The following is a 12,776-nucleotide window of genomic DNA, read 5'->3' on the forward strand; positions in this document are numbered from 1 at the left end:
ATTTCCTTGTTCATGCTTGTATGTTTCTGAGGAAGCAGAGATGGCTGGATGTATTCATTCAGAGTTGATACAGTGAACCTGTTTATTGTTATTTTTCTTGTACAAGAGGTTGTATACTTGTTCAAGCTTTTTTTAAATCAGATAAAACCTGCAAAAATAATTATACAATTCATCATTTAACACTCATACCTTTAAGTGGACTTCTATCCTTTTTTTTTGTTATCCCATTCAAAAGGCCACAGCCATTCCAGTTCCTGTGCTAATGAAAGGATATATGCAAAAGAGGGCCTGCATTGTCAAATCTGGTACATAAATTAATTGAGGGAATAAAAAATATAATCCTATATCAATGATATATAGTGTAGATCTTTGTTTGTGTTCAGTGTGAGGAGTTAAATAAATGTTGCGATGGTTTTATTGTACGCATGGGCTCCCTCCATTTCACAGTTCTAGTTGTCTAATGCTTTTCGGACTGACCAAGGTACACATCACTAGATCCAAGAAAAATGAAATGCATGATGTAACCACTTAAGCCTATTCATATCATTGAAGTATGAATGTATGATTATGTATATATATATTGGAAATATCGAAATATTAATTCACCATTCCTTGAATTGAAAAAAAAAATCCCAGAAAATAATAAAAGCGCAATTAATAGAGTTGCCAAAATCTGTAATTTATAGAGCAATGCATATTATCTAATTTCACGTAAAATTTCCAATTAGCATTACTCTTGCTCTGTTTCCTGATCTCAGTTTTCTTTCCTTCACCCCAACTACACACTGCTAGGTTGTTCAGTTAGCCCTAAATTTGTACTGTTTAGTTTATAACCATACTAAAATCCATTATCAGATGGGCCATCATAAATATTAGAAGTATTTGATTAATAAACCAAAATTTATTCTGGTAGGGATCTAGTGGGGCAATGCTGGCGAGATGACAGCACCAATTATAAAAGTCCCACTGATTAATTAATATAGTCAATCAACTTGTCTTTTTAATTTTGTTAGCAAGTACTAATCAAGAGGAGAAAACCGTCCTTAGTGTGCACGTTTCCTGGAGAGGAGATGATACTACTTGCTGTATTAGTAGTAGTTGATACAATGGACCTGTGCGTTGATGCAGCTTTGCTTAAAAAGATAATGGATAGAACTCATCGTTTAAAGGGCATTTTAGTTTTAACTTACAATTTACTTATAATTTATAGATTTAGGGCCTGATTGGTTTAAAGGGCATCTTAGTTTTAACTTACAAACAACTCATCAATTTACTCATCGTTTAACTCCGTATCAGGCGTTCTTCCTTGGCTAGCACTTCTTTGCTGGTGCCGATCTTCTCTGGCACGCGAAGGGCCCTACTAAATGCAAATTCTTTCTTTGGTTTGCATTTCAGCAGCGCTGTTGGACGGCTGATCTCCTCCAGAAGTGTGGCATCGATAGCCACTCGGCCTGCCCCTTTTGCGCTCAAGAGCTTAAGACGATGAACCACATCCTCCTTTACTGCGTGTTCACTCATCAGGTTTAGTTATGGGTGCTATCACCTCCTAGCTGGACTGCCCTCCCCCAATGGTAGCTAGCTCCAGTACCGGTGGCCATCTTCTAAGGCTTGTTTACCTGGTCATCTCTGTGCCAGCTTTGACTCCCTGGTCCTCCTGGTCTCTTGGCAGCTATGGAAGGAACATAACTATAGGGTGTTTGACTCTGCGCTCTCTTTGGTCTCAGTGGTTCTAGAGTCCATCCTTTCGGAGGGCCGGTTGTGGTCGTTAGCGGGTGTTGCTTCCTTTGGGGACTTGTTGGGAGTGTAGCGTGGCTCTACTCCCTTCCGCTGTTTGGACTAGCGTTCCCGTCGTACGAGTTTTTCTTTTGCTTCCTTGTTTTTGACTTTGTTTTCTTCCTTCCCTAGCATAGGCCGGTCTGGCCAATTGCGTTGTATATCCAAAACTATATTCCTCTAATATATTAACATGCAATCCTTTTGCGCGTTAGCGAAAAAAAGATTTAGAGCCTGATTGGCTGATGCCGCAGCAATCCAATCCGAACACCCCCTAAAACTTTTTGGCCACGCCAACTGTACATGCCTAAATATATGGTGGAGTGGCAACAAATGCCATGAACAAACAAAAACATGAAATTTGTTCTAAAAGCTTACTAAAAGGTATTCTTTTTTAAAAAAGAGAGTCATGTTTAGTACCCTGACATTTTTTCCTTCTCCTGGGTAAATTGTTGTTCAATTGGAAGGACATCACAACCGCACACAAGCTCTCAGCTCAGTTGGCCGTCCATGCTATTTAAAGGGCAGAATAGGCTAGAAACTCCTGGCAATTTTTAATGTTTAAGTAGTTGGAGTAAGATGATTTTTAAATCATAGATAGAGGATCAGCTCCTTCAAATTAATTAATTAGCAGCTCACTATTTGTCATTATGTCGAGCATAATGGGCATAACAATGCAAATTGTGCAATTATGAAGTCAACAGCGCTGCAATATTGTCCCCACGGGAGGAAAACTCAATAAACTACACAAAATGTGCTTTCCGTTTTTATATTTTATAAATTATACCCGAAGCAAGTGGATGGCGTCTTGTTACTTAGTTACTTAGGATATTGTGTCAACGAAATAATATAGGCTTAATTTTGCATCACTAAAAATTAGTTACAGTGTGGTTCTGTCTTTTTTTTCTTTTTGGTTGGGGGTGGGGGTCGCATAGGTGCTAAGAGAATTTCTATTTTAATTGTCTGATCTCTAAAATTTTTTTTAATTGTTTGATATGTTCTTTAGAAAAATATTGTTATTGTAACCAGGTGGCGCTTTTCTGTCAGGGTGTGTTTCGATAATGGGAAATGAGGGGTGGAATTGGGATTAGAAAATGAATGAAGGGTTATGATTAAATGGAAGATAGAGAATGAATAATTAGGATTTAAAGACGTCTTTTCGTGGTGGGAAATCATTTCCCTAATCCATTAGCCAAACAAGGCCTTAGTGTTAGTGATCTTTGTAATCTCCGAAGATAGATAACAAAATCACCTTAGTAGGACTTCTTCACAAATAATTATTGTAGAGTCACCCCAAACAAAAATGGTGGGCTGACCATGCTGCAATTGGGAAGAAGCTATTAGATCCAACGTTGACAATCGAGGTACTATGTGTGTTTTTACTAAAAAAAACTCCATCCATTATGATTTAACACCTGCAAAATATATGGCATTTTTTAAACGCATCCTTATGTAATTTTAATATTCCATGTTAATGCATCCTTTACACAGAGCATGATGATTTTTTTTTAAAAAAATCTCGACATGAACATGAACAGAAAAATCTCCTACTTTGCATGAGTTCTTTTTATAGTAGCAAAAATGATGCCTTGGATCATTTGAAAAGATATCACTTTGGTCGCCTCCATACCAACGCACATAAATTTTCTTGAATAATATCATATATTTCTTATAAAACATGTATAATGAACCTGCGCTAAAAGCACGATGCAGAAGTTGCTGGTGCATACATGACTCCAACTACACGTTCAAATCCCGATGCTCGTAATCTAGTGAACTTCACCTATTTAATTGTGTTCAGACATAATTATATACTTGTAAGATGGTATATATGTGCCTTTTATGTAACAAAAAAAAAATCTTACATTATTCAGAGAATAGAGATTATGAAAAGAAAAGAATAGCAACTGCAGTAAGAGAAAGCTTTAGATGTTTAGAAATAGCTAGTAGAGATCTAGCTGATGATAATCCGAAGCTAGGAAAACCAACTCATGACTTCTAGTTTATTTTTTTAATTTTTTTGACGTAAGAAGGTAGAGCAAGTTCTACCTTACAGCTATTTCATTAAAAGAAGGAATAATTAACTATTTGCTACTCTTATGGGTGATTCAAAAGGATTTGCCACTAGATCCACATGTTATAGACACATAAGGATCCATATGTCATAGACCGCAAGTGACAAATCATTAATTGGTACATCTTAAAAGTAAAAAATAATTAAATATCCCTCGAAAGAAATGAAGGGGTTACAAAGTTACCAGTATAGAAGGAGGAGGAGGACTTAAAAAGCCAAAAAAAAAAGTGGAAAACTGTACAATTTTTAATTTTTTACTTTTTTAACTGCACCTTTATAAAATCTGGATGGAAAATTAGAGGGTAACAAAGAGGTTAATTTCGGCTTGGTTTAGTTCACAACTTTTTCTTCAAACTTTTAATTTTTCCATCACATCGAAACTTTTCTACACACAAACTTCTAACTTTTCTATCTAATCGTTCTAATTTCAATTAAACTTTTAAATTTTGACGTGAAGTAACCACACCCTTCATCTTGTGAGAGCGCATGGACGGTGCGTGAGTTCGTTGTTAGGAGGCAGAGAGCGCACAGATATGGCGCGCCAAGTCCACCTACCCTCCACTCCACTCCACAACACCCGCGCGATTTAAAAAATCTCCCCTCCTCTCTTCCTCCGCTTCACCCGCGCCATTTTCTCTTTTTTTTTAACCCTTCCCCCTCCTCGTCGCTTCTCACCGCCACCACCACCACCACCACCGGGGCGGCGACCAGATCGGCGGCCGGAGATAAAAAAGAAAAGAAAAATATCGCGCGGCCGCGGATGGAGGGGGAGCTCGTCCTTCCTCCTCCAGTTGCGCATTCTTTTTTTCTTTTTTTTCTTCTCCCTCGCACATGGCCCGTGGGCGCGATTCCTTGCACCCGTTTTTGCCCCCCCCCCCCCCCCGGGCGCTTGGGGGGCATTTTATACTATTTCCTTCACATGGCCGCGCGCCCCCCCTCCGCTCGCTGCCATTAGATCCTCGCCGCAAGCTCGCTCTCTCTCGCCTCCTCCGCGTTGCGTTCGCATTGACCGTCCCTGCTGTTCTTGCAACCTGCGCTTGTGGGAGTGGAGAGTCGTCGAGCGGGAGGAGGAGGAGGAGTGGTGGTACTCTGTTCAGTTATTTCTTCCAGGTGGGTTTCCTCCTTGATTCTTGCGCTCCCTCGATCGGAATCGCCGGTCAGGTGTTTCGTCGAACGGGTGGTGGGCGTCGAGCTGGTGGGGGTTTTGCGTTGTTCCCGGCGTGTTTCTTGTTTGATCGGGGGTGGTTCGTGATTCTTGAAGCGGAAGGGTTGATCTTGGCTTACTCCGGGGTTACTTGTTCTATCTGTCATTTCTTCAAATGGGTTGCGAGCATGTGATGTGACAAACATAGCAGTGCAAGATCGAACAGCTTGCTGATTTTGCATTCTGTTGCTTTCTTGCTTATTTAGTTGTGACCCATTTGACTTTTGCCAGGTATATACTTGATTTGATTCTTAGTGAGTCAAGCAAGTCGGATACTTGGGAGTTAATTCCAGATATTTGTGTTCATGTAGTCGCGATTCATTTTTACCACCCACATTTTCTGTCTGATTTTGTGATGTACCCACATTTTCTGTCTGATTTTGTGATGTCAGGATCATGAGTGAATATTAGATTCGTTTTTTTTAAAACTTTTCTTCACTGTGTCTTCCCTTGATCCAAAGATGCTCCAGCTGCGTATTAGGAAGGAAAGGTGCCATCTTTATGGCTTTGGAAGACCGAATTTCGTCTAAAGGAGATCTTCATGTCTGCTTTTGATGCCACAGTGATGAGTGTTTTTTCTTGGTTACATCAATTCACCAAAGCTGAACGACATTCCAGCAAAGCTGACTTCCTTTTGGCATTTTAGCCACAGAAGAGCTCGTTCGGAAATCAGAAGTTTCCACGATCCAAATGAAACTTTAGACACATATTTTCTGCACGCACACACTGCCTTCGTCTAATCATATTTTTGCTCTCATCATCCTTTCAATTTCCTGATCCCATTTTTAATCTGAGAATTGTCCAACTGATTTGATACATTTAATTTATTCAATTGGAATCGTTTTCTTAGTTTGGCACTGAGTTAACCTGATGTTTATGCAGACAAGAAGAAGTTGCTGATTCTTGAGGAGTTATACTATAAACCTATGACCTTATATCACTCTTACTGTACTTTGAAGTGAAAATTTGTGCTGCAATGATTGCAACGTTGAGTGACATTTCAATGTGACTTGGTAACTGAAGCGCTTAATATTGAGAAAGATGGGGGACGAATACCTGGCTGAGCCTGAGGATGAGGTGGCCATATCAATGTGGCCTGAGAATATAGGGGATAAACACCAGAAGCAGTTCAAAATGGAAAAGCTTGGGAAGGACCAAGATGCACTTGAGGATGCTAATTTTCAACAGAAGCCTTCTTCTGTGGATTTGAACCGCCTTATGGAATTGGCGAATTCTGAGAAAGGCGTTTCTCAAATGCAATACTTTGTGAAGCACTGGGAATATAAGAGGGCGAATACTGCTCGGCTTCTAAAGGAACAAATTGGTCTTCTTTGCCAACAGAGGAAAGAGATTGAACAAAGGAAGCAACAAATACTGGAGGAACAACAATTCCAGGATGAAAGTTATTATGCTGTTAAGTGGCAAGTACCAATACTAGATGAAGTTTACAAAGATGAATGGAAGCGTCCGAGCAAAAAGAATGATGACCTTTCTCATAATCAAGAACTTAAAATAGATGCAGAATATGACAGTATTTCGTACTGGAAAGAGAGAGCGATGCAATTAGAAAAGACACTTGAGGCCAGTCTTCAAAGGGAGCGTTCATTGGAGGAAAAGTTGGAGGAAAACATAAAGAATCTTCAGTCACATACCCCAGTTGAGGAATTCTCTGGAATGTTAAAACGGGCTGATTACTTCTTGCACTTGGTTCTTCAAAGTGCTCCTATTGTTATTGCTCATCAGGTATTGATTTATCTATGTTCACACCTGTTATAACTTGCCATATATATTGAAACACCATGTCCAATAAAGTTGAAGACCATGCACTGAACATGAATTCGATGATAGGGAGAGATAAATAACAGATCCTGTTTTTCCTTTTCAGGATGCTGACTTGCGGTACCGGTTCATATTTAATCACTTCCCGACATTGGCTGATGAGGTAATTTAATTTTGTTTGATACCTTCAACTTTACATCCCTGTCAGTTTTTCTGCTTAATACTGTTTACCTTCTCTTAATCTGAACTCTAGTAGTTTTCATGTATTGCAATTTTTGGTTGAATTATAACCTATTTTTTTCAGGACGTTATTGGTAAGACAGATTATGAGATATTGTCAGGTGAGGGTATAGAAGAGATGAATAATGTCAAGAAGGAGGTCATGGCCAGTGGTAAGGCTACTAAGAGAGAGTTTGTATTTAATACACCGTTGTTTGGAGCAAAAACCTTTGTGACATACATTGAGCCAGTATTCAGCAAATCTGGGGAAACAATTGGTGTGAATTATGTTGCGATGGACATAACAGATCAGGTGATTTATTGAATTTAAAGTTCCTCTGTCATCCAGTGGAAATATTCTAACTTCCAATTGTCTGCAAAGAAGTATCTATTGACATGTAGATAATTGGCATTACTGATCAATTCTATCTTTTACATGATATGACTAGGTTCATGGTTTTAATTTCAATAATGCACATTGAAACCTACTTGCTGTGATTGCAAACCTATTCACTGATAAAACCTTTTGAAGTTTGGTAATCAAATTGTGTTTGTACAGTTTTCTTAATGCATTTTTTGCGTCATGGTTCTCAACCACAATACATTTACTCCTCAACTTCAGGTTACACGAAGAGAGAAAATGGCGGACATAAGGGTGAGAGAGGCTGTCCAAAAGGCCAAAGAGACAGAACTTAGCAAATCTCTTCATATAACAGGTTTATATCTTTTATAATATTAATTTAGTGCATCTGAGTTAGTATGGTACACTGAATAAATGTCATCTTGCAGAGGAAACAATGCGAGCAAAACAAATGCTGGCCACCATGTCACATGAGATCAGGTCCCCTCTTTCAGGGGTTCTTAGCATGGCTGAAATTCTTGCAACTACCAAATTGGATAAAGAGCAATATCAGTTGCTAGAAGTTATGCTGTCATCTGGAGACCTTGTATTACAATTAATCAACGACATCCTTGATCTTTCCAAAGTAGAGTCAGGTATTTTAAATCATATGGTATTAGACATTTTTTTTCTCTCTTTTTTTACGTGGTTTCTAGGAGATTCTGAATTAGCTATAGGTACAAAATATTCTTGCAAAAACAAAAAGGAAGCTACAAGTACATATGTATGCAATAAACATATCTATTTCCCTTTCCACTGCGTTCTGTGTGGTAAAAAAGTAATATATGTGATTTCTGTGAGTCGAGATGGCTCTAGAAACAGTACTTCAAACACTTACTTCAAAACCTAGCTCATGCATTTCCATTTGTTGCTCCAGTTATGTCTCTTTTTTTTTCTTTTGAAGGCGGGCAAAAGCTTTGCCTTTTATATTAATAGAGCAGGAGAGTTATGTCTCTTTGATGTGTCCAATATGCTTGAAATCTCAAGTGTTTTGCTTCTACCTTCGTTACCTCAGGGGCTATGAAATTAGAAGCTACGACATTTAGACCAAGGGAAGTAGTTAAACATGTACTCCAAACTGCGGCAGCATCTCTGAAGAAGGAATTGATCCTTGAAGGGTGCATAGGTGATAATGTTCCATTGGAGGTATTGTGAATTAACAATCTTTTGATCTGGCCATTTTGCCAATAATCTACAGGTTTTGTATTTATTTATCTATGGTCTGCAATTCAGTTGCCTTAAGTCAGAAATGATCTACCCATTTATAAAAATCGAAAGTGTTTTGCGAGTAGGCAAGATCTTTGTTAATTTAGTGATTCGTCTGACTGAAAGATTATTCAATTGATTTCAGCATTTTTTTAATATGTATTGTTATAGGTCACTGGTGATGTGCTAAGGATTCGGCAAATTCTGACTAACCTAATCAGGTAAGGAGTGCATATTTGAAAAAGCATACTAGTCCTCGTATAGTCTGGCGAAGATAAAAAAAATATTATTGGATATAACACAAAATATGTGTACTATAGTCTGATAATGTTTTGTATTTGGAATCATTCCAGCAATGCAGTGAAGTTTACACATGAAGGGAAGGTTGGGATAAATCTACATGTTCTAGACAAGCAGTTACCAGGATGTAGAATAGAAGGTGGGCAACTTCATTCAAAAGCTCATTCTGCACCAGCTGCCGCAGCAGAACATTTTTCTGCTTCTCCAAGAAAATGCGATAATGATACTTTGGGCTGCTCCAATCATGAAGATGCTTGTCAGACTGGCATTCCATCAAATGATAACTTTGGGGAGCATCATGAGGGAGATGAAGTTGTTTGGCTTCGCTGTGATGTATATGATACTGGAATAGGAATACCAGGTATTTCCTGCTATTTCTTGGTTATACACGATGAAACTTTTTTTGTAGTTAGTAGAACATGTTTTTTATATTTTACCTGACTAAATTACTTATTTTGTTCTACTATCACCTGCAGAGAAATCCCTGCCGTTGCTATTCAAGAGGTATATGCAAGCAAGTGATGATCATGCAAGAAAATATGGCGGAACAGGGCTTGGCCTTGCGATATGCAAGCAGCTGGTAAGCTTTCATTTATGTTATACACAATTAAGATATTAAGTTATTATGTGTGCATTAAACATCAGTATCCGGACAGAACAGTAACAGATAAGCGGTAACTCAAAGCTATCACCTGCAACTTACAGTTAAACATTTCACTAATTTTTACCACGGTTTAGGTGGAGTTGATGGGTGGCACTCTAACTGTGGTCAGCAAAGAGAATGAAGGATCAACATTTTCATTTGTTCTGCCTTGCAAAATTCCTGTTAAGGAGGATCACAGTGATGATCCAGATGATATGCCCAGTTCTGGTGGTGATTTCACTACTAGTGATATAGAAGGTTCTTTCATTTTCAAGCCACAAGCACGGCCTTATCTTTTGACATCCGGAGTTTCAGTAATGAACAACACCAAGTTGATCGGTGGCAACCAATTCTATGATCCTCCGAACATACTAGAAGACCGTAAGCCGTTCTCAAATGGTTTCGTGTTAGCAGAAGATCATTCTACAAATTCTGCCTCTACTGCTCATCAGTCAAATGGTCCTAGTGTTAGCAGAACAAACAAAGAACAACATGATAATGCAATGGTCATTGAACTGAATAGGCAAGCTGAACGGGTTTCCAGTTCACGAGGTGACACGACATCAGTTTCAGGGCTAATTCATGATGAAAGGGGACCATGCAGAGTTCATGAAGAAAAGTCACTTCACAAGAAATCCAAGTGTTCTCCAAGTAGCAATAAGGCAAAGATCCTCCTCGTTGAAGATAACAAAGTCAATATAATGGTGGCAAAATCAATGCTGGAGCAGCTCGGCCATGGAATAGATATCGTAAATAACGGACTGGAAGCAATTCGTGCAATACAGAAGCGCCAATACGATATTATCCTGATGGTATGACAATAAACATTTTCATTATCTAGCTTTAAATTCTATATTAGCATATGTTTTGGTAATCCATGTTTACTTAATCAGTTCATCAATATGTAATTATTGCCTAATTTTTAATTGCCTCACTTTGACAAATTGCAAGATGCAAAAGTAATACACTGGGGATGCTAAGATGCAAAAGTCATCAATATTTCCATATAACAGTTGCAAGCATTACATGAAGTCATTAATAGGCCACTTTTCACCGGACGATAATAGAATTATAGAACACTTTTAGTTAATGGACCTAATATAACACCTTATGGATAATGAGACATACATCATTTTGGACCTAACTATAGCAAGGGCAATGCCAATCATCGAATGACTTGGTTCACCTTTTTTTTCCCCTCCCAAGACCCATCTGATGTTGTTGACAATGTTTTAGCTGTTACCAATATTCCCATGTCACAAGTGAGCCAGCATATTCAGTATTCTTGCTAGTTCTAGACTTCGTTGTTCTTTACAATCTCACCTCATGCTTTCATATCAATATATATGTCAATAAGATATACAAAACCAAGTGAAAAGTTGTCGTACATTGGAACTTTTACCTCTACCCTTCTGCTATAGCACTAACGCTATCTGCTTGACAGGATGTTCACATGCCAGAAATGGATGGTCTACAAGCCACAAAATTTATCCGTTCTTTTGAGAATACTGGATGTTGGGACACTTCTGTAAAGCCCGAACACGATCAGATCATAGCTGGTTCAGATAATTTGTCTGATTGTGCACACATGAAAAAGCAAGGAAAGCGGGTTCCTATAATTGCGGTAAGTTTCCAATTTCATCCTAATTCTCTATAACAGGCTTAGTCCCTTGCTAGTTCAGATATTTGGTCCAGCCTAGATCACTTGCAAAACAAATTTCTAACTGCTCATGTTTAGAATGATATAAGCCACTGAAGGTGTGCCTTGTTTTCAATTTTAAAGAATCGGCCTAGATTTGCAAATAAAGAAAAACAGAATTACATGAAGTTTCTCTTTCATGATAAATAGTTTAAGTAGATTTCATTTTGTGACATTTCTAAGCATGTCGGTTACCAGGATTGAGGATATTTATATAGGGATTAAACATATTAAGTTCATATTTTTCTGGGACACTGTATAACCCCCAAAACTCTTCTGTTTCATTCAGATGACGGCAAATTCATTTTCAGAGAGCGCCGAAGAGTGCCTTGCTGCAGGCATGGACTCCTACATATCTAAACCAGTGAACTTCCAAAATATTAAAGAATGCCTGCAGCAGTATTTGCCTCCCCAGTGACTGACTAATTATTGTAAAGTAGAAAAGGCAATTTGTAGTTAGGAAAGTTTTGTGAAAAATCACATCGGTCTTTTGTAAATCTTGTTCTCTGGATGCATCAAGAATGCACAATAAATATAGGGTATCCTGTCTTCTCAACCATCTACCTGACTACCTTACTATTGGGAGACAGAAGCAGAGCTCTTTTTTGGAGAGCATTCTGACCTAGTCCCATCGGTAAGATCATATAGCTAACTCAAAACTTTAGGGTCCTCATTTGTTTTATGGGACATATATTGTACCACTTGTATATAGTTTTCCTGGAGGTTCTTATCTTTTAGCTATTAGCCATCTGTATCATGAGCAACATCAGTTTTATGATGATGTGATGAAGATTAAAGCTGTCATATTTCTGATGTAATATTGCAATCAATATAAAGCATGCCAATGGCTTGTGATGACAAAATATCATCAGGTTCAAAAGCTATAGAATTTGCAGGTGTGCCTGTTTGGCTATTTCCAACCCCCATCTTGTTGCAAACTTATGCTAACTCCCTCTTTATTTGTACTTCACAAAACAAGGTTGACCCGGAAAAAATATGCTTGCAGTCAAACACAAGTTAATTTTGATCATAATTACTTTTTAAAATGTAGGTTTTGGCATATAAGTGTAACCAAGTTTACTCTAACAAAAACTTTCATAAGATTGTACCTGTGTATCTTTCTCCTTTTTTTTTTGGATTTATGCAAAGAACTAAATATTCATGTCTTGTTGGCTTTAGAAAGTCCAAACGACTTCCTTTTTTGATGGGAGGGAGTAATACATTGTGCAAAGCTTTTGCCTATTCTTCACAAAATAAAACATAATAGATGGCACTCGATATATGAGTCGCCCAAATATTTCTGAATTAAAGCCGTCATCTTTCTGATGTGAAACAAATGTTAATAATTGGGTTCAAACATTTATGGCTTGCACCCAAAAGTCAGATGTCTTAAAGCCATTGTCCTTTTCTGTTATCATTTTCTCTTGCAAGTGAAATACTACTAGCATAGAACTGCTAAACTTTCCTATTCCAACTCTT

At 38.2% G+C, this 12,776-nt stretch overlaps 1 protein-coding gene across 1 annotated transcript; it reads left to right on the forward strand.

The window, feature by feature from the left end:
* Window positions 1-4,417: 4,417 nt before the first annotated feature.
* LOC4341709 (probable histidine kinase 1) lies at window positions 4,418-12,160 on the forward strand. The gene is made up of 13 exons (NM_001421963.1): window positions 4,418-4,957; window positions 5,934-6,794; window positions 6,937-6,993; window positions 7,135-7,362; window positions 7,672-7,765; window positions 7,839-8,045; window positions 8,465-8,595; window positions 8,827-8,876; window positions 9,009-9,316; window positions 9,432-9,535; window positions 9,694-10,410; window positions 11,043-11,222; window positions 11,587-12,160. Exons 2-13 carry the CDS (start codon window positions 6,093-6,095, stop codon window positions 11,713-11,715), a joined length of 2,907 nt encoding a protein of 968 aa, NP_001408892.1. The 5' UTR covers window positions 4,418-4,957; window positions 5,934-6,092; the 3' UTR covers window positions 11,716-12,160.
* The last annotated feature ends 616 nt before the right edge of the window (window positions 12,161-12,776 follow it).

Source organism: Oryza sativa, chromosome 6 (genome assembly GCF_034140825.1).
Source record: "Oryza sativa Japonica Group chromosome 6, ASM3414082v1".
Lineage (NCBI taxonomy): Eukaryota > Viridiplantae > Streptophyta > Magnoliopsida > Poales > Poaceae > Oryza > Oryza sativa.